This window comes from Anser brachyrhynchus (genome assembly GCF_964034855.1).
Source record: "Anser brachyrhynchus genome assembly, chromosome: 2".
Lineage (NCBI taxonomy): Eukaryota > Metazoa > Chordata > Aves > Anseriformes > Anatidae > Anser > Anser brachyrhynchus.
The window spans coordinates 148905971-148928570 of record NC_137695.1 but is presented as its reverse complement, the minus strand read 5'-3'; the positions used below and the strand labels follow the sequence as shown (position 1 = coordinate 148928570).

The window sequence follows — 22600 nt, the reverse complement described above, 5'->3', positions numbered from 1 at the left end:
TTTTTCCCCAAGATGTGTTATTTCACATTTTTTGATGTTAATTCAATACACAAGAAATCAAAGTTGTGCACACCCACTTATATCTCAAATCAGTTAAATCTGCAAAATGCCTATAGACATATTTTTGTGAAGCAAGTCAAGTGTGAATCTAAATGATATAATGCATTTTTCATGATGAAGTTCTTAAACAGATCTAAGAGAAAAACTCTCTTGTGGGACTGTCTGGTATGTAAATGTGAAGTTGTAGTAGTCTGTTAAACATTTGAGATCAAAAATGTTTAAATGTAATTGTTCTGTTGCATTTGTCTGTCCAAATTCTGAATAACTCTTTAATGCATTTCAGATGCAATGTCAGCAAATACAATAAAGGATATTAACATGAAGAACTGGGAAATTTGTTCAAGATATAGTAAAAGAAAGAAAATCTGTAGGCTGCTAATGTGTTACGAAGGTTCACCCTTCAGTTCATGCAAGTTCTGTGGGAAAGTGAATCCATAAGTACAAAGAATATATACCTCCAAGCCCATGTACCAGAAAATACAAGTTTGCATTTTAGTAATTCTGACAGAAACTGTGACATCATTCCTGCTGGGAAAAGCAATAGCAGTAACCTATCTACACAGGCTGTCCCTGGAAGTTCCATTTTCCACGTTGACTAATTTGCACAAAATAGATTGTACATTTTTTTTTTCCCTTGATGGAATCAGATGGGAGTTGTCCATTTGAGTGAAAAACAAAGGAAATGAGATACTGAGATTTTTTCAAAAATTTTGATGAGCCTTGAATATAGTCACTAATAATTAAGATGATTCTCCACTATAACGTCTTTCCTGAAGTTAGATATTCTGTAACGTGGTGTTTGTCAGCTCACTGGGCTGAATATAGTTCTCACTTTCTGCTGAATAAAGACCACTGATGTTTTGTTTGTGCTGAAGCCCCATCTGCTCTTGGTGCTGCATAACCAGAATTTTGTACTTGTGCAAAGTCACTCTGGAACCCAATGGCCTCTGTGGAGACTTCTCCCAGTGGATACAGCTCAGTGTGGGGTTCATTCTGGCTAATTTAATCCATCTAGAAAATTATCTACTGCAAGCTTTTGCTACAGTCAGTGGAAACTTAGAGGCTCCCTTAAAGAATAATTCATCCCATCATAAGGCAGATGTACAAAATAAACTAAATGCATCTCACTCTGATTATTTGTCTACTCTCTAGAGTGTGAATGGTGTCTAGAGGGCTGGCTTTGTCTGTGCATCTACATTTAAACAGCTGAAGATAGGTCAGAAAAAGATCTGAAGGTCTAAAGACCAGATTGCAGTCTTACAACTGTGGCCACCATGGCTTGCTCAGTCCTTGGCTAAGTACCAAACAGCATGTTTAATACGTACGGCTATATGTTTGTTAAGACACATTAATTACTTCTACCTATTTCAGCTGCCTTCCATTCTGTGGGTTCTGTTTGTGACTGGTTGTCCCAGAATGTGTTGAGTGCAAGTTGCTAGTAGTGCTCTGAGTGCTTTTCCCATGGGGATCCTGATCTGTCCTGGATCCTCTTCATGCTTTCTCCATACATAAGCCCAGATGTGGCTAGGCAGTGGAAGCACACTACAGAATCTTCTTTGATGGCTGCACATAAAGCCTGCATGTGCAGTCCACCTTGAACTATGTCTGATCATGAGCTCTATGTTCCTTTATAACAAGAGCCGTAACTTATGCAGAAATATGGCATATAAATATAGAAAGAGCGCTCAGCTTCTAGTCAAATCCTTAGACGGCGCATCATGACTGATTAGTGTAAGCCTTGCATTTACATCATCTTGACAACATGTTCTTACTTACTATGCTGGAATGAAAGGATAGATCCATCATTCACATATGGGGTACATATGCTATAAAAAGAGCAATTTTGCTGAATCGGCTTCATTGAGTAAATTACTAAGGCATGACGCTGATTATCTAAATGGGAATGCTAGCCTGAAAATTAATAATGTAACTTTACAGGCTCATTTGCTGCCCAGGTGAATTTCACTACAGGGGCTTCAAGCAGTGAAAGTGCACGTGTGTATGATATATAAAATGCACCTGTTGAAATAACGTTTCTTTTCCTAGATGTTATATTATAGGAGTATGGATTAATTTCACTTTAAAAAATCTTACCCCAATTTAAATGCCTGTTTTTTTTCCGCTGCTCTCCTGTTGATCTTAATAAAAATCTCTTCATTGAAGGAACTGGTTGTTAGGGGCACAAATAAACTGCCCATAGTCAGGAGCACATATATAGCACTTTTCATCCATATACCTCACAGCAATTTACAGTAAGAGGGCAACTATACCATTTTACACATGGCAAAATAAGAAATACAGAGACTCAGAAGAAAGTCATCATAGAAAGCATAAAATAGAATGCTGCGTTTTTTTTTTTAAATTTTAAATATTGCTTTTATGTAGGAGATGTAATATCTGTGTATAAATGCAATCATGTAAGCATTCTCTTTAATGTATGATATGTACAGCCAGTTCTGGGAGGAGTAAGGAAAACAAGAAAAAGTAAATGGCTTTTCCTTGAATTTTGATTACTTTGAGTTTGGTGAGACAATCCATTCCTTCCTTCCTCAATTCCTCTTTATGACTCTCGCACAAGACTGTAAGAACAAACAGATTGCTGTCAGCAGCCCATAGAAACGAAAGGGTAGCAGAACAAATTATTTTTCCACTTGATCTTTGAAAATAATTAATGCTAAAATTTTATTGCAACATGTACTTGTACCAGTCTTTGTTGGGAATTGTAATGTAACACATATGGTTCAAGCGACATATGTTGGCTCCTTCGTATTAACATTTTCATTGGTTTCTCCTCAGGGCTGATACTTCAGGTTTCTGAAAGGGTTGGCTCTGCACGCAGAAAAGGCCCCATCCCATCACCTATCCCAGGCTGGTACAATGCCAGGCACGTGTTAGTGGATCTGGCTGTGGGAGGGCAGGTGGAGAGCGATGGCAAGTCTCTGCTTGTTCTTGCACGGTGATTTGCTTCAGTTGCCAAAGCTCTGTTAAATAAATAGCCTGTGCACCAAGTAGGAATTTCACATGTACAAGGAGGCTTTTCTCTGAACCTTTCCAGGTGGGAATATTTTCTGGTACAAGGCTCTTATTTAATGTTCACACTGCCCAAGAGCCACAATCAGCACCTCTGTGCAGACATCAGAAGACATAATCTTTGCCCTAAACATCTCATGGTCTGAGCATGCAGAAGGCCTGGAGTGAGCCCGACAGATGTCACCAAGGTGACAGGTGCCTGTCTTTCTAGGTGCAGTCACTTCCTTTGTAATTCAGTGAGCTTTTATATTTACTTTGGGTCTGTGGTGTCGGGCAGGGAAAGGGGGAGAGGCTGGAAACACCAGGAATGAGGGCATGAGGCAGGAGAGCGCTGCTGATGGGAGACAGAAAGCAAGGACCAACAGCGGAGAGGAGATTGAAGCAGAATCCCTTCTACCAGGAAAACAAAGTCCTTGTTTGATTTCTAATTGCCATCATTCATTTTCTGAAGCTGTGACATCCACTGGAACAGAGAACAAAGGTTGTGGGCTGAACAAAGGTTCATTCTTGTTTTCAGCTCTTACTGGAGGTGACTTGGCTTCTGCTTTCTTCTTGGAGATCTGAGGTCCAAGCTCTTTTGGTAAGGCTGTGAAGAGCTAAAAGGGAGTCCAGAAGCACAAGTTGAATGTGGATTAGGACTATGTTCTGACTATAGCAGTACAGGAATCAGGATATCTGCAGAGACCTCATGTCCCTGAGCTAACGGGGTTAACTGTTAAATTTCCAGTCTCTGGGAGTTGCTAGCTGCTTTATGTTTACCCCTTAAAGTACATTATAAAACATTACCTTAGCTCATTAGAAATTATTTCTTCTACCTGGAAAAATGACATTTCTCTTGTACACCTTTCACAAGGAATGCCACTCAGTGATTTGGGCACAAGGCAAAGCACAAGGAAATAAGGGAAACCGAGATAAGAAAATGCCTCAGAGATGAAGCCAACACCAGAGGCCACTGTCCAGCCCCCATTCCCACTCTGAAGAGACAATGCACCTGGAGACTCAATATCTAGAGTTGTCTTGAGGACCTGCTCAAGCAGGCAGTTAGAGGACAGCCACAGACACCTGGATGGGCTTCATGCAGAACATACAAGCACCCCAACCTAGCATTTAATAATCAGCTTTGCACTGAGACCTGGTGAAGGTGGCCCACACCAGTTCTCCCAGATGATGTGCATGCTCTGAGGGTGGTCTTTGCCTGCCTGTGCACAGCTCTGAAGTATCCAGGTTGGGATCGTCTGCTCCAGACCATAGCTGGCAGCCAGGGTTAGTTTAAGCCTAGGAAAACCTTTCACCTCTTGGCTTTCCCTTTGTTTCCCTTCTTTTCTCTCTCCTGAGGTAGGAGTTTTATTGGAGACAAGTAAGAGGTGAGGGAAAAGAGTGAGGGTAGTCCAGCGGCTCATATAGGGAGCCCCTTCATTACTGTAGTGCTGAAAAATGTTACTGAAGTGGCCAGCTCCAGGGGGTATATGAGGATAAAGATCTTAGCTGGAAGACTGCTTCCCACCGATTCCCAGAAATTAATAGAATTTAGGGAGTAATCAAGTACATTCAGTGCCTTATGTCAGGGCGTATCTTACATAGCAAAGGGGATCTTGTTATGCTTTGTGCTGCAATGTCCAACACATTTCAGTTCAACACCTCTCTTTGCTTATTAACATCACATCAGAGAAAGAGCACTGCTACGTCAGCCTGGGGCCAAAAGTTGTTGGCTCTGATTTCAGAGCAGTCCTTTTATGTGGGGAGGGTGTGGTGACCTATTGGCGAAAGCACCTTTAGAAGCCTTGAGACCTAAGTTCAGCCTTGCAACACATATACCATTTTCCCCCTCTGCTTTTCCAGCATCTGACCCAAGAGTAGAAGAGTACCTGGACACCAAGGAGTAAGGTGTTGGCAGCTCGGGTGGTGCCTGTATCCAGTCCTTCTGCCATGCTGGCCTCTGAAACTGGCAGGTATTGCCTGATGGGCTGCCTGGGCTCTGTCAGGCTTTTGACTCGTGTTGTGCAGCTTTTTTTTTTTTTTTCCAGGAAACTCCAAGCACCCAGTGGAACAGGACCTGTAATTACTCCTCTTTGCTAACAGCAGCCCTGGATGTTGGTTTGCTTCTGGGTTATACCATAGCGGGACAGTGTTGACTACTTCTGGGGGGATTGTATACTGTTAATTTATCTAAATGCACGTTCATGTTATAAAACCAGCAGAAACCGCCCAGAAGCTGTGTGAAACTGTTTTATGGTACATCTCAGACAGACTGAACTCATCATGGCCAGGAAGAAGAAGCTGAAGGTATTGATGGTCAGAAGACAACATCTGGATGCTCCTTAGACTTCTTTTGGCATATAAAGTCTTTAGAGTGAAAACAGATTTTACTCTAAGGCTGATTTTTGTCCAGAGGAAACATCACCTACATAAGTTATGCTAAAAACTTCCCTTCTGGGATGCAATCCCTGAACCTCAGGCCAAGCTACTTGTGCTCAGACTGCTCAGGGCATTTGATTCCTCCACGGTACTATCCATTCTGCTTCACACTTTGCTCTGGGTCTCCTGCAGGATCCGTGTTGTATCCTCTAAGACAAAATGATGATGTGTAGATATATATATATAGGTATTCCCCCATGTGAATTTATCGTTTCCGTGATAATGAGGGCCATGCTGGAGCTTGCCAAAAATATGCTGTGGGATGTAAATAAGGGATTGTGCTACATGCCCTGGGGTGTGACATGAAGGTGCACAGCTGGCTGAAAAACACTGCAGGACTTTGTAAGACATGGGAAACGAACCTCCTGAAACCTCATCCATTACACCGATTGGGAGGGGTCCTTTGTTTCAAGCACCTCCAGTTCTACAACCCACATGTTTTTTTCCACCTGATTCAATGCAAAAGAGAACTGGTGAGTAAACCTGAACTTAGGCAGGTTGTGTAATATGGTGTCTAAAAAAGAGCTGGGGAGCTCTCTTGCTTGCTCTGAGGAGCAATGCAGGGTGAGTATGGATACATCTATCCATAGGATACATCCTGTGCACCAGGCAATAAATCACACATCCTGCAGGTGAAAGCTGGCTGAGTTGTCACAGTCACCATACAGCAGCACCTGGACATCCCTGTGAAAGTGGTTTGTCAGCAGCAGGGTCCTGTAGCTCAGCCTTGCTGCTGTGGATGCCTGGTTTCTGTGCTCAGCAATAGGTCTGGATAGAGCATTTCACAGGCATTCCCTGAGATGGACAGGACCCAGCTGAACTAGCGGTTCAGACTCAATGTAAGGACATAAAACCAGATATGAGAAAAACAGCCAGAGAAAACAGCAGTCTAGCTGTGTTTTGTCTCACATGGTGCCAAATGGACACAGCTAGGGAATTATACAAAATAGGGCAAAAATAGAGATATTTTTTCAAATATTTTTCCAGTCTTCAGCAATTTATAAGCTTGGGCCTGCCAAGCCAGAGGTGCCGTCTGTATATTTAATTGCCTTTGATGGCTTTCTTTCCTATGAATCTCTCCAGCCTCCTTGTAAAGACATGTGATCACCTGTGATACCCATGGGAAGTTGCTCTGCAGATTGAACAGCTTCTGGTGTGAGGAAAAATGTTCTTCATTTGGTCTGAAACTGCTTCCCAATAATTTCATTTCATGTCTTCTATGTCTTGTATTGCAACAGGCAGCAGATATTCAGTCCTCATTCATCCTCTCCCTGATTTTATAGAGCTCCGTGAAATCTCCCTCTGGTTGTATTTGTCCAGGAAGACGACTCCCACCTCACTTTGGTGGTGTTTGTACAGAAAGTGTCCTGTGCAGCCTGGATGCCTTTTATTATTGTCTGTTATCCTTTTCTGAACCTTTTCCAGTTTAATATATCCTTCTGTGCCTGTGATGTCAGGAGACCACGCTATTCAACATTCAGGCCGCAGATGCATAGACACACACGGTGGCAGAATAATGGGTTCTTACCTGCTATTCCTAACAATTCCTAAAACTTTCTTTTTAACAGACTGTTGCACTAAGATATTTTTTTTTTTCATGGGACTACCCAGTTATAAGACAGCTGCTGTCTGCTCTCAAGAATCGGGAGATTTCGGCCACTAGCTCTAATTAATATAAAACATCCATTGCAAAAATATTTTTACAAAGAAAATGCAAGATAACAAAATAACTAACTAGTAAGTTCACTTTTTTTTTTTTTTTTTTTTAATAGGAGAACCAGATGACTCAGGTAGAGAAGAGAATGACCAATCAGCCATCAGTGCAAAACTACAAATTGCTGGAGTGTAGATACCTTGCAACTGAGATTAAACAAGCAGCAATTAATCAAAATGGATTTCCTTGATCATATATCTTTCATCTTCTTCTTGAAATATAAACTTTTGAAATTATTTGACTTGAGAAGGAGCGGTCACTGGGGTGTTGAGATGTCAACTTATGACACGTGATTTTCCAACAAAGGTTCTTTATTTTAAACAGATGTACAGAAAGTAACAAAAAATAAACTCACAGACACTGGTTATGGAAGTGGGTAAAATACTGGCATGGCTTCTTTGAACAACTTCACAACTGCTTTTCAGAAATCCTGAGCTTGGAATTCCCATTTTAGCTCTTCCCACCTGCCACACCCCTACCACAGCAGGCCAGATGAGGATACCTGATCCTCATCCCTGTTTCCCTAAATTTTGAAGAAACTTTCATTTCTAGGTGATGGGAACACCCTGCACTTTTGACGACAACAAACTGACCGTCAAGTACAGCTGTGCTGGTCGATTTGTGTCAAGGATGAAACCAGAAATTATTTAGGAGTGTAACCACGATGCAGTGGCATTTCTTTGTGCTCAGCAGGGCAGATGTAGCAGAGCTACGTTTAGCTCAGCCAGCTGAAGTCCACGTAGAAGCCTGTGGTCATGCAAGCTTCTATAGTAGTTGCACAAGGTTCTGCAGTGTGTTTGCCAGCAGGAAGTTTTCCAGCATTGCTTGCTTAAAGCTCACAAGTAGGATTACAAGCTGCGCTTGGAACTCGGAACTGCTTCAGGGACACCCTTGTAGGCAGGGACTGCTAGGCAGCGATGCTCTGGGGACTACCGTTGGACCTCTGGGGTGCACACATCTGCTTTAAAGCACTCAGCAGAGTGCTTGTGTTGCCTGTGCTCTCTGCCAGCTGGTCACAGAGCAGGAAGCTGGGCAGCCACATTAACAGGGTGCTCAACCTGAAGCAATAAAGCCATGCTGAGCAATAAGGTATAATAACTCCGGGCCAGCATTAGGATAACACAGCTATATGGTTTCTGGACCACAGCTGGCTTGCATCCGGCTGGCTCACAGCGTGCACAGAGCTGCACACAGCTGCTGCCATTCTTTGCACGTCACTTGTATAAAAGGATCTCCCAAAAGCTCAAAATTAGCTAAAGCTCATTGCAAGCACTCTAATCAGAGCTAGTTACAGTCTGGCTTTGAATGAACCCTGCTAGTTTTAGCTCATAATCTCTGAGCACTAAATACTCCATCTGTTCCGAGCTTTTCAACCTTTCAGGAGGGTACAGGGTCCTTTAGTTTCAACCCACAGGACAAAGCTCTGCTGAGGAGTTTTTCTTCCCCTATGAGTCAGGTCTCCATGAGGGTTAAGCCCATGGACCTGTGCTTCACACCATCAGCTGGTGTGATAGGAGTTTTGCTCTGTCGGACAGAGCAAATGATGGACACCATCTCAGCTGCAGGAAGAGGTGAACTGAGGCAGGAGGGAGTAAATAGCATGGTGAATCACCCTGATGAATGGTGAATTTTTATTGAAAAACCCTGAGTTTACTCTTGCCTTACAGGCTGTCTATTGAACATAAAAAAAATAAGGCTGTTAAAGGGACCACTTGAACTCGTAAAAAATCTACATTGATTAACTGCAGTTTAGTTATTATTACTATTAACAGATATTAGTCTTTCAAAGATCTTCTCAGGATGTTCCTTTGTATGTTTCCCCTCTACTCTGCCCTTGTGAGGGTCCACCTGGAGTGCTGCATCCAGGTCTGGGGCTCCCAGCACAAGAAGGAGGCAGACCTCCTAGGGCAGGTCAAGAGGATGGCTGTGAAGTTAGAGTGCTGGAGCACCTCTCCTATGAAAAAAGGCTGAGAGAGCTGGGGATGTTCAGCCTGCAGAAGAGAAGGCTCCAGGGTGACCTCACTGCAGTTTTCAATACTTTAAGGGGCTTCTAAAAAAGATGGAGAGCAAGATGTTGAGAAGCAGCAGACACTGTTTTGACAAAGAAATTGGTAGGAACCATGCAGGCAAATGGGGAGCACTTGCATTCCTGACAGAGCTACTCCAACCTGCACTGTGTTTTTATGTGCAGGGTTTTCTAAGCAGTTTGGAAGCTTTCTATGTGCTAAATTTATCAATTGCTATTTTTATACCAGTAACTGCATTTATATTATAAAAGGTGTTTTATGTTTTTCTGGGTGTTTTGCAAAGGAATTAGTAGGCTTACACTCTTGAAAAAGATCTTTAATTCATGAAGTGTCCAGTTCTGTTGGTTTTCTACAGAGAACTTGTGTTGAGGGCCTGGAAGTTCTGGCAGCATTCAAAATCATTGACAATATTTGAAATATCATCTTTATAAAGTTTCGGCCGTGGTTATATGGCAAGGCAGTGGCCAAACCCAGAAGAGTCCCTTCGTGTGAACAGCGGGTTGCCTTTCTATATGGGATATGTCCTGTAAAGACTGATAACCATTTTACTTCCACTCCTGGAAGCTGGTTTACTGGGGAAAAGGGACTTGGAGGGCTGTATCCCCTGGTTCTTCTGCCCCTCTCCTCCACTAGTACTGCCCAGCCCTGAGTGCCTTCCCCTTTTTTTTTTGTGATGTGATTTCACTGGCTGGCTTCTGCCTGCTCTGAGGCAGGGTCATGTCACACCAGCCCAGGGCTGGCACTGCTGCTGCTTTGCACGTTCAAGGGACCTTTACTCCCAGGCAGCTGCTGAGACCAGAGTCTGGGCTTTTTTTGTGTGTGTGTGTCCAGCCTTGCTTCTCCATCCCATGCAAACTTTTAACAAGGAGAAGGTGAGAAAGGTGGCAACCAGGGGACAGTGATGGAGATGTGCCAAGTGCAGTTCATCCTGCTAGCAAGTGTCAGCAAACTTGGCTGGCATGTCTCACCTTCCTGGAGATCACCCCATGCATACTGGTCAGGCAGCTTCTCCCCGTGCTAACGTTTATGACTGAAAGGGATCATGTTGAGCATGTTTGTAATTGATTTAGGACTGTTGTGTGACAAAACACAATAGCTTTATATGAGGCTTTAATATAAATCTCTTGCACTAGCAGAGCCCAGTAATTAAATCAATATACAAGCAAGGCTGGAGAAGCACTATGAAAAAAGTTTGGTTCCAGGTTAAATACGAAACAGATGTTCCCTGACCCTCTCCCATTCCCACCCTGTCGCCTCCCCCTTTGTCCGTGCAAACAGCAGGCAGAAATGCTCCTAGTTTAAAAAGAAGGGAAAAAGGGGAAAAATAAAAAGCAATTGCATGATTTTTTGGCAGTGTTAACAATGAGCTGCTGATAGTTGAGAGCAACGCATCACATGTGTTAGGGCAAATGGCAGTGACTCAGAAAGGGTTGGGAGGGGGTGAGAGAGGCAAGGAAGGAGGCGAGCAGAGCCCTTTGGGAACTGTTCCTCTCACCCAAAGTTTGCAAAAGGGGACTGGGGAGCTGGTGATGGCTGTATCCAGAGCTACAGCAGGAATGTGCAGAGGGCAGACTGCCAGGATGGTCCCAGGTCATGAAAGGGAAGTCAAAGCATAATCTTCTCGCAAGAAACATCTCCTGTGGTAGCTCTGTCAGAAAATGTTGGAGGTGCCAAAGGGCTGAGGGTGTCAGGCTGGGCTCACCCCACAGATGAGGAGCTCTGTTATGAGTCTAGTGGACCCTGTCCAAGAGTGGGCAGAAAACATTGAGGAAGCTGGTGAACATCAGTGATGGGCCCTGTTTTGGGAGCGTATAAGCAGATGAAATTGTCCTCTCTACATGCAGGGGCGTGAGTAGGAAATCTGAGCGTCATGTTTTGGATATCCAAGAAGGACAGAGCTTTGAAACATTTTTGTAAAGTTTCCAAAAGCACAGCAGCAGTAGTGTAAGAGCTACAGTTGGATTGTTTCCTGTTCCCAGTTTTTGAGTGACACAGTCAGTCTCGGTAAAGTGATGCAATCCCTGCTGGATATTCCCGAGGCTGCTTTGCTTGGCTGTCTCTGGAGCAGGCTCTTTTTCTCTTAACAGTCTCTTTGTCTGAGTAGCTCCCAGCAATCTTTATTTTCCTTGGTTCCTTCTGAAGCCCAGGATCAATGTGTCTCCACTGCCATGGAGATGGTATGTCAAAGCCCTACCAGCCTTAGGGTGTGATAAGTAGGGCTGACCCATAACCTTCTCAGCTCCCACTGTTGATCCCTTTTGCAGTGCAGACAGTGAAACTTTTCCAACAGTAGGAAGAAAACTATAAGAATAAGCACCTATTTTGCTTGAGAGACAGCTAGCAGCTGCTCTTTACCCTTCTTAGACTTGCATTACTGTGCTTAGACCTATGGCCTATGGCCTGGAGTAATACAGGCAAAATCAGTCTATCCTCAGTTCACATTTGGGGGTCAGCACAGATTTACTTTGCTAGTTCAGGCATGTTATTTTCCTTGCCACAATCTCTTGCTCAGATGGAATGGTACCACTCTACAGCAGCAGGATAAGAACTTCGGATATCTGCTTCCCAGAACAACTAGTCAGATTGATCTACATCTGTGAAGGGCTCCACAAACTTCAGATCTACGTGTTCTATGGTTAAAGACTGTTTGAATTGTGATCTTTCTATTCACTACTGTGATTAGAGGATAGGGAAACAATGGTATTAAGGAATTTGATGGAGGAGGGCAGAGGGAACAAAGAGTCAACATAACGTCAGTGAATTGTGAAATATGCATAAGTAGATTGAAAGGAATGGGGTCATTGTCCAAAACTATATCCTCCTGGAAGGTGATTTATTCTCATTTCAAGTTACAAAAGGGGCAAAAAGGCTTAACACTGTACCTTACCTATCATAAGTGACACTTTTCACCACTCTATGTTGGATGTTTTATATGCTGAAATATTCTCAGGAATAGTTCATGCTGGTGTTAGACTGATCAAGCCAAACTACTTTAAAAATAGATTAGGTAGCTTTTGCTTCTTCTGTGTGCTTTCTGGCTGGGAAGAACCTCTTGGATCATCAGAGAAGGATATCATTCTTTTTCTTTTTCTTTTTCTTTTTCTTTTTTTTTTTGTGACATTTCAGACCCTTGTGTCTCCTCTAGGAAGCTTTTCCTAATGCCTTTCCCATTGTATGCATGTGATTTCAGTTGTTTTGCACAAAAAAGTGACATCAATCAGTTAAGAAGATATTAGAAATCATAAAACACAAGTTCTAAAAACCAAAGACACAAGAAGATCCAGCTTTAAGGATATTAGAAACAAGCTAGAAAATCAAAACTTTCCCCAAAACAGAATTTATCATCATCACATGAAAATCACACATCTACTAAGACATTAAATAGATTCCCAGGATCCTGGGTATAATGCAGTACAGCTGGAATTTACTAAGTTCAAAAAGGAACCTAAAAGACTCTGCAGAGGAAAGAGAGGAAGTCCACCACAAACCACCACGTTTTGAATTAGCATCTCAGTAGCAGTATCTCTGAATAGAGGGTTTCCCCATTTGATCAGTCAAGGCTGATTTTACATCACCACAAACATCCATAACCATTTTTGTTCCCTGGGAAAAATTTAGGTAAACTTCAGATGTCTTAATCAAAATCCTCTTTTCCTTTTTCTGCCTTCTTTTCTAATGGGGAGAACAATTTTGCGTGTCAATTTTTCTCCACCTAGGTGGTCTTGAGTTAAAGATTTTTTTTTGCATTCAAAGTGTCCTGTCTCAAGTTGTTTCTAACACTCTTCTCCATAACATAACATGCTTACAGACTGACCCCCTATCCTGTGAAAATCATTGATTTTCATAGGGCTTGGCTTATACTGTTAGTGAATAAACCATGTCCAGAAAGCTGCGTTTTAATGTTAGGACACTGAGAATTTTGGAAAGCCATGAAAATAATGAGTCCATTGACAAGATGAGCAGCATGAGACTTACAGAACATAGAGCCTGATGACAAGATCCAGCTCTGCCTGAATACGATGTGCAGGGAGAGCTGTCTGAACAGTTTCTCAAGTGCCTTCCTTCACTGTGTGAGTTGAGAGAAAGGATGCACTGTTTGTAAAATGATCATGAAATCAGCTGCAGTCTTTTCTGTCTCCTAGAGAAAATTTCAGCAATGGCTTCCTATTAATCAAATGGATAATGCTAACAGAAATTAACTACCAAAAAAGCATTCTGCAATTGTCCTAGTTGCCATCAGAGAGAAGGTCTCAGCAGATGCGTCATCTTATAAGGAGCTGGAAATAAGGAACTGGAGTACCATGTACCTTCTGTACCTCCATTAAGTTCAGTATGCTCCAATGTCATGAAACTAGAAGGAACTTTACTTTTCCTTTGCCCAGGGAGGTGATGGAGTCACTGTCCCTGGTGTTGTTTACAGAAAGCTTGGATGGGGTGCTTAGGAACAAGGTTTAGTGGGTGATATTGGTAGCAGGGGGATGGTTGGACCAGATCATTTTGGAGGTATTTTCTAATCTTAATGATTCTGTGATTATTTGTTTCACAGTTGTCTTTAACACACTTGCACAATCCATCCAGGGCTTGCTATTTTATAAAAGTATGAGAAAAATGTATCCCTAAAAATTCTGTTGATATATACATATATAAATGCATACATGTATCTGTATATTAGAATATTTCATATTCCTCTCATCTGGGATTAACATCAAATAAAAGTATCTCTCATTCAGGTGTCTAAAATTTAAACCCTAAAATCCTGATCAGTGTCTGCTACAATTTTTTCAGACATCCTCTGAAAATACCATTTAATTTCTTACTAAACAGATATTTACTGCATACAAAACCAACTGCAAACACCGTTGATATATATGGCATTTGGAATACTCTGAGTAACTTTCAGACAAAAGCTGCTAATTATAAACCTGGCTAGTGTTTCTAAGATGGATGTTTCATGAGGTTTGATATAGTACCTAAATGTACCTAAATGTCTCTCTATATAGACATATATAGACATATATAGTACCTATAGTACCTAAATGTCTTTAACAAACAGTCCTCCATGTTTCTTCCTCAGATACAATTGTTTTGGAGTGAGCAGTTCTTCCATAAAATTTTCTGTGTCACCTGGGCCTAAGGAAAATGGCACCTCTCCAACATGTTCGGGGTCCAATTAGAGATCAAACAATGAGGAGGGCTCTGTGTCTAGCCCTCACCTGGTTATCAGCAGTTGTTGAACCAGAAAACTCCATCCCATATGGAGAGTGGCCTGTCCCTCTCATCAGGCAAGTGTCTTGGTCTTGTGTATGGTATTTTTAACCTCTACATATTTTAACAACCTCTGCCCTATACTCTTGTTGGCATGCCTTTTGGAAGGGTGGCAAAAAAATTTCATTGCCAAATGTGGTTACAAGTGTTAACTCAAAGGTTTCATATTTGGAGGCTGGTATGGGAATACACTTCAGAAATTAATCCAAACTGTAAATTAAATAGAAAAAAATTTCCACAATGCAATTTCTGTGAGACTCATTTCTCACTTGTCACGTGAATAAACAAACAAACAAACAAACAAACAAAACAGAGCTGATTTTTTCTATTTTTTCAGCATAACAGTCTTTCCTGCTTTAACTTTCGACCTGGCTAAAAAAGTACAGCACACATGATCCACGTGGTCCTTTTCAAAGCATCTATTTCAAATCACCTATCTGAAGGTCTGAGACATGGTCCAAATTGGCAAAGTGGAAGCTAGAATTGCAGCTGACTAATTAACTGCCTAAGAGTGCATGGTCGGAAGTGAAGACATGCACGTGGAGCATTTGAGCATTTTTCAAAGTTTTTATTTCTGTCTGCTTTCCAGACTTGTGCTGAGACATTTCCCATGGGAAGTCATTGTTCGTGCTTCAGATTAACTTCATTGAGAAGGAAAACTGGGAGAAGGAAACCCCTTTGGCTTCCATCTCAGAACAAACTTAGGAACCACAGAAATCCCATTCATGGTTCCTCTGGTCTTCTTTCACTTGATCTGCAGCTGTTACAACACTAGAATTACCTCATAACACACAGAGGATTTTTCAGAGATTTTTCCTTAAAATTTCTCATTGACACAATCTCCAGTGTTCAAGCTAGATAGCAACTCAGGTGCCTTCCTATATGTGTATTCTGATAATTTCCACCAGATGACCATAGTAATTTTCAAAATCTTATGCTAGATGTGTAGATTTCAGTGAAAATGGTAAATATATTTATTTTCAATCAGATGAAAAAGGAACTGTGAAAAATATTTAAATTAATAGTGTTTGTACAATATTCAAACCTCTGCTCCTCTTTCAGGAAATGAGAACACCTGTGTAAACAACAGATCTGGAGAAGTTAAAGGTCACGTTACCACTGTGTAGTCCATGGCCTCTGAAGGTTAACATATCCTTTTACAAACAAAATATCCTTTCCTTGAAGAGGTTGGGCAGGTATTCCCTTGACTGCTGTTGCAACCTTTGGCCTCAATCCTACTAACACTTATACACATACTTAATTTTACGCATGCAAGTATCTCTACTGTACAGCTTAGAGGGGTGTGATGAGGTTCCGATTATTAGTGTTATAGGGTGCTCTGATGTTATGATGTCAAACACTTGGTACTTCTCAGTTTCCCAGTTATTGGGATTGCTGTCTTGCTCAAAACAAGACAAGGCAATCCACAGACTCACTGCAACCCATGGAACTCCCCAGATCGTTCTGAGTTGGAGCTTCAAGACTACTGATTTTTTCTGGAGCCTATTCTCATTGGAATTTTTCCTAACATGCCTTCTCGGGGTGTCAGATCTTTAAACAAAACACTAAGTAATTTAATTATGAAGTAGTCATTTTGCAATTAGGTACAACATACTTTATTTTTTCATCTTATATTTGGTATTTTTATATTCTTTCTTTCTATGGTACACTTGAGCTGTTGGTTTTAGCTTCTAGCTGCATAGAAGAAGCTTCACAACATCTCTACTAATATTCTTAGAATGATTTGCAAATATCAGAGTGATTTAGGAGTCCAATTTCCAAAAGTGGTTTAGGTGTTAATACAATTAAACCGTATTTGAAGTCAGATGTTTTGAGAATATCTTTGGATCTGTTCTACATTTTGGTGAATAGTGTTTTCTTTTTAAATGTTTCATAACCCTTTTGGTTCCATTCTAGATACCTTATCCTTTTCATTTGAAACCTCTTCTATAATTTCTATTTCCTGTTACACATGACAAAAATGTCTGTATGATGCCTTGATCTTACAAGATTGCTGAATTCATGGAATCAAAATGGTTTGAAACCTACTCAAAAGTTCAAATTATTGCAAGCACTAGAGATTGAGCTTCCCAAAAGAAGGCAAGGAAAATCAACAACAAAGCTTGTCTCCTGGTGCAGACTGGCTCCATAACATTAATGAAGATGTGTGGTTGAATATAGGCCAAGAAAAAGGTTTTTTTTTGTTTGTTTGTTTTTTTGTTTGTTTTTTTTTTTTTTTTTTTTCTAGAGAAATCAAACATACAGCTGAGGTCATTCCCCCAATATTCGCAAGACTACTTTCCAATGCCTGAGAACCCATATCACCCACACATCATGTGTTTCAAGTGGGTGCCTGTTGCTCAGCTACAGCAGTCATATACCAACTACAGATTTCTCTGCCTATGGCAGGGGGCTTGGAACTAGATGATCTTTAAGGTCCCTTCCAACCCCAGCCATTCTATTATTCTGTGCTTTCTGCTTTCACCATGTTTAAATCATTTATCAGAAAAAAATAATCTTATCTGATGGTGACAATGACAATAAGATGTTGCTAGGTGGGAGTGAGGTGAAAGGCAACTGCTTTTATCTCTGCTTGTAATCCACCTCTGGCTATCCTCCTTCCATCCCCAAATAATATTTGCAAAATTTCTAAAGGAATTTTATTTCTGTAATTTAAAATCTACTGATTTAGTTTAAAATTTACTCGGCTTGTCCTGGGACTCCTTGTGTGTGCATCTGTTACTGGAATCTGCACATTCAGGAATGATTTTGTAGTGCTTCTGCTGCTTCACGTTCACTGCCAGAAAACAAAAAAAAAAAAAAAGGAAAAAAAAAGTTTGTCTGACTGCAAACATCTGCCTATTCAGTGTCTCACTACAGCAATTGATCTTCAGAACTTCACATTCAGTTTATTGGTGCAACGAGGATCATGCTGGTTCCTTCTTTGGTATCTGGAGGGGGTAAAATCAATTTCTTTGCCCTCTGGGGTATAATTACATTATTTGTGTGGAGATTCCTTTCAGCATGTAGAACAATATTTCCCCTTAGAAGTCATCAGTTCCAGTATTAGCTGGTATTTTTACTTCGTAAATCTGGCCATGAATATTTCCCATAATGCTATGATTTGCATCTGAAAAAACACGATTTAACTGCCATGTGTGTATCTTAGTTTGGAGAGCACAGATTATCTCCTGATGACAACCTGTAAAATAGACATTTATGATTTCTAGTCCTCTTTACCCATATTTCTTGCATTTTTTTATTTTACTTTATATATATATATGCAGTTAAGCCATGAGCTAGCAACTTACACATTCTTAGAAGGTAACTGTCCTCTCCTGGCTGTAGAAGTTCAAGAAAGATACCCATCTAGTTAAGGTCTCTAAAACCAGCAGATGTTCAGGCTTGCCAGTGTTTTAACTCGTGTCCAAAACTTTTTACTTTCTTTCAGTTACGTGGAATTAAAGAGTATAAATTGATCATTTAATACGGCCAAGAGGAAAAGGAACAGTTGTCAGAGCCATTGATTTAAAAACATATATAAGAAAATGTTAAAGGGGAAAAGGCACATTTTTGACTTTGAAATTGGCAATAAATACCTGAACTTCTGAATCTAAGAAAACCTTTGTCACCCTCAAGAAGCTCAGAACTAACAGGTCTGCAGGTATTTCTCATCTTCTGCAGAACTTAATTTTATATTTTGAAGACTCTACTTAGAGAAATAAAAATGTTGTGGGGACAATGACCCCTAGTTCTCAACTGTGAAGAGACAGCAGAGAAGAAAAGGAAAAAAGTAAATACAAGGTGGTAGTTGCAACTTTTTAAATGTTAACATCCAACTCAGTGGTGTCAAATCTTCCTTCTGTAAATCCTGCTCAACTGTCAAACACGAAGTAGCAGAGAAGCTGCTCTGTGCACATGCATGTTGCCCCTGCTGGACCAAAAAGGCAGTAATGAGTCAGGGAGCAAATATTTCTTGATATATGACTCTAATTGGAAAGTCAATCCCACAGTTAGGGATGTATTTGTGCCCTGCTGGTTGGCCAAGATCATGCCTGACTGATACAATCTAATCCTAAAGACTGGGGATGTTTAAAGTGATGTTTAAGTATGCATAAATACCATCTGATCCTCCTGGTGTTTCCAGACCACGGGGTTGATAACAATAAGGCAGATCAGGCTGCTAAGCTTTATGGAAACCTGCTGCTTTTTTCCATTCCTAGTATTATCTCCATGTCATTTGGTGGACAGGACCACAGGGAGTCATTATTGTCATGTACTAATGGAGACGAAAAACCTGCTGTTCATTAAAGTGGTGTGGAATGAATTTTGTGGGCAATGGTATATTTATGTTGGTAACTTCAGCAGCTTCTCTGCCTTGTAATAACAATGATGTCTTAAATAGCTCTTGGAGCCACAAAGCCTTAGAATCACAGAATCACAGAATGGTTTGGGTTGGAAGGGACCTTAAAGACCATCAAGTTCCAGCCCCCCTGCCTGGCACAGGGACACCTTCCAGTAGATCAGGTTGTCAGTGGCCCAGTCCAACCAGGCTTTGAACATTTCCAGAGATGGGACATGTGCAGCTTCTCTGGGCAACCTGTTCCAGTGCTCCACCATCTTCTGAGTGAAGAATTTTCTCTTAAATCTAATCTAAATCTCTCTCTTCTTTTTTAGTTTTAAACCATTTCCTCTTGTCCTAAATCATCCCACACCAGGACCTGCTGTTCCATAACATCTTTCTGGGTACTCTGAGTCCTGGTCATTAATAGCTGGGCACGGCTGTGCTTTGTTTTCCTGTTTGTGTTGGCCGAATGCTATTTTCTCAGAGAGGTAAGGCCAGAGTTTATTCCATGTTACAAATGTGAAAGCACAGTTACTGAACTAAAAATGCTGGCTGAGAAAGGAATGCACCTTGTTGTCTGAGGCTTCCTGTTTTTGCCAGGGGAGCAATTTTCGAGAAATGCTAAGCAAAACTTACCTTGAAAACTGGGACTTTCTAAAGCTCTTATCTCTAGGAACTCCACTTTCGCTGCTGCCTTTGGAAAGAAAAAAAAAAAAGAAAGAAAAAATAAACAGCAACAACAAAATTGAGCTTTGGTGTGGTGAACCTTGAATATCTGACAACATAAATTAGGCATTGAATGTTAGGTACCATGTCAGACCCCCATGGTCTGGAAACCCAGGTAGCCCTATACATGCCAGGACATGCAGTTGGCCAAATGTCACCTCCGCATAGAAGCTGGGCTCCTACCCATCCATCGCTTTCCCAGGAAACAAGGTGTACCTTTTCATGGCTTGTAAAGCTCTCCTAGAGATGCTGTGTAGTAACAGATCTGGGCTTGCACATCAGACTTCTCCAAAGGGTGAAAACAAAGTGGAAACTGGCCTTAGAATAAAAACAACTGAATTATTCCATGAACAATTTGTCAAATTCCAGATGTCTGGAGCCGTGAATTGTGTTCAATGATTGTGTGGAACCTATTTAGCAAAGGATAATGATGGATTAATGATAGTAATAAAACAAATGAAAAGCATGTGCCCTCTGAAGAATTAACAATGGGTTAAGGCAGATATATTTTTAGAAAGTCTGAGAAAGTTAATATATTTAAATAGAATTAATATAAGAAAGGAGTAATAGTTCCAGTTAGAGTGTTCTACATAGTGTAACTGGAGAAATTTTTCTTCATGCCCAGAAAAAATTCCTTCTGGTGCATCTCCAGCATGGCTCCATTTGAGGGAGATAAACCAGTTAACACCATCTCAAACCTAATAATATAGCCACCTTCTTCAACTTGCACTTACAGGGCTGAACAGGCAGCCAGAAATTCACAGCACATAAACTGCAGTTGATAAATATCAGTTTGTGTTCTCAATTGCTGGCCGCAGGTGGTTTTCCTTACCCTCCCCATCCATTCCCATCAGGGAGAGCAATTCTGGCCCTTTTACCTCCAATGGGATTGCAATTTACTGGGAGTGAAGGGCACTCAGCACTTTTCAATAGGACCTCCCTCCTTCAAGATCTTTGTGTGTATCATCTTGCCCAGGAAGCATAAAATGCTCAGCTAACCTTGCAGGATGAACTGCACATCTCCAGAATTTGCCAGAGCTGTACTAAAACTTTGCAAAACGTGGCACTTTGAAAAATGTTCTCCTAAATATGTAATTAACGTGATGACAGCTTCCTAGAGGTTGCTGTGTTACGTACTTTACAATGCTATGATGTCTCTGTGCTGTGTACAAGTCTTTTATGTGCAGCTAAACAAACTATGATGGAAGAGATTTAAGTGTTCATTTGAGAATAGGTCATTATAAGTACATCCATATTTATGATCAAGATGTATAAGAGCACATTTTTTTCTGGCTGCACAGCTATTATTCATCTATAATTGCAGAAATACACCCTGCCAGTTTTGCTTTTCAGTAACTGACTTTAATAGAGCAACTAATCTGATCTACCTTTTAGCAGCTAAGAACTCTGGAGTTCCTTTAAATGTTTTCTGTTAAACACTTTTTTTTTTTAAGTATTTTTTGTGACAATGATTTTTTATGTAGATTGCTGAGGAGATATGAGTTTTGAAGAACTTTTACTCATCAAAGTCATGCTTTCAAATACCACATTATGCTGCTGTTCAGGAGATGCCCTTTAAAATCTGTTGACTGAATGCATAAATAAGTGCTCCATATTAATAGAAAGCATCTCTCGTTATCTGTAGCAATCTTTTATCTAATATACAACAGTAGTTAAGCTGAGAAGTACAAATAGAAATCCTACTTTAGCTTCCTATTCAGTTAGACCACAACAATACTGCTGGTTGAAAAATTGGGTATAAACCATCAGTGTGTGCTGGCAGCCCAGAAAGCCAAGCATAACCTGGGTTGCATAAAAAGAAGCGTGGCAGGGAGGTTGAGGGAGGTGATTCTCCCCCTCTACTCTTTTCTCATGAGACACCACCTGGAGTATTGCATCCAGCTCTGGTGTCCCCAGTACAAGAAAAGCATGGACCTGCTAGAGCAAGAACAAGACCTGTTAGGCCAAAGACACTGGGGTACTGGAACACCTCTCTTTGAAGAAAGGCTGAGAATTTATTTTTATTGTTTTGTTTGTTTGTTTGTTTATTTATTTCCGTCTGAAGGAGAGAAGGCTGTGGGGAGAACTTATTTTGGCCTTTCAATACAAAAAGGGGACTTATAAGAATGATGGAGAAAGACTTCTTACCAGGGCCTGTATTGACAGGACAAGGGGCAATGCTATTAAACTGAGAGTGTAGGTTTAGACTGAATATAAGGAAGAAATGTTTTTCATGTAGAGGGTGGTGAGGCACTGGAACAGGTTGCCCAGAGAAGCTGTGGATGCCCCATCCCGGGAGGTTTTCAAGGCCAGGCTGGATGGGGTTTTGGGCAGCCTGGTCTGGTGGGAGGTGTCCCTGCCCATGGCAGGGGGGATGGATTAGATAGCCTTTAAAATTCCTTTCAACACAAACCATTCTGTGACTCTATGATTTTATGATTCTAAGATTCTACGATTCATGTCAATGGCCATTACACTTAAAAGTTATTCCCAATAATGCCCATGTACATGTGCCATTCCCATATAAGTGGTATTAATCAGTATCATTAGTTGCTATTAACTGTAGGACAGCTTTATGACACACTGAAATATAGACCATGGTGTTGGCTTTTTAAGATACATGACTGCAACTGATTGCTACATGGGCTTATGGTGTCTAATCTACAGAGGTAGATTAGACAAAACCAGAACTGTCAAGAACAGTATTGGATACTACAACCTTTAACTGGTGGAGGAATTAGTTGAAGTTAGAAATGATGACTCTTCCTGACACACTAGAAACATCCCAATGTTACATTTGGAAGTAATGAAAAATAGAGCAGAGGGTTATTCCTATGTAGCCTGCTATTTTTTTAGGGGACACTTTAAAACCTCTGAAAGAATCTAGTGAGCATAATTTAATTAAAAGAAAATAGAATACAGCTCCTCAAATCATCTGATCTCAGACTAAGTTTCATCTGCAGCATGGTCAAAGAAGAATTTTTTCGGGGCCACTGAACTTGTGTGGAAATCACTGAT

At 41.0% G+C, this 22600-nt stretch overlaps 1 protein-coding gene across 2 annotated transcripts in view; it reads right to left on the bottom strand.

The window, feature by feature from the left end:
* Nucleotides 1–16910: 16910 nt before the first annotated feature.
* Nucleotides 16911–22600, bottom strand: part of LOC308189087 (uncharacterized protein) — a 36976-nt gene continuing 31286 nt past the window's right edge. For both annotated transcript variants that reach the window (XR_013946003.1, XM_080578772.1), the window contains exons 4-5: nt 19493–19550; nt 16911–17308 (exon numbers count right to left, since the gene is read on the bottom strand). Coding sequence is in view for 1 of the 2 variants with exons in the window: in XM_080578772.1 (XP_080434898.1) it covers nt 17269–17308; nt 19493–19550 (98 nt within the window). In the remaining variant the exon portion in view is untranslated. The remainder of the gene's footprint in view (nt 17309–19492; nt 19551–22600) is intronic.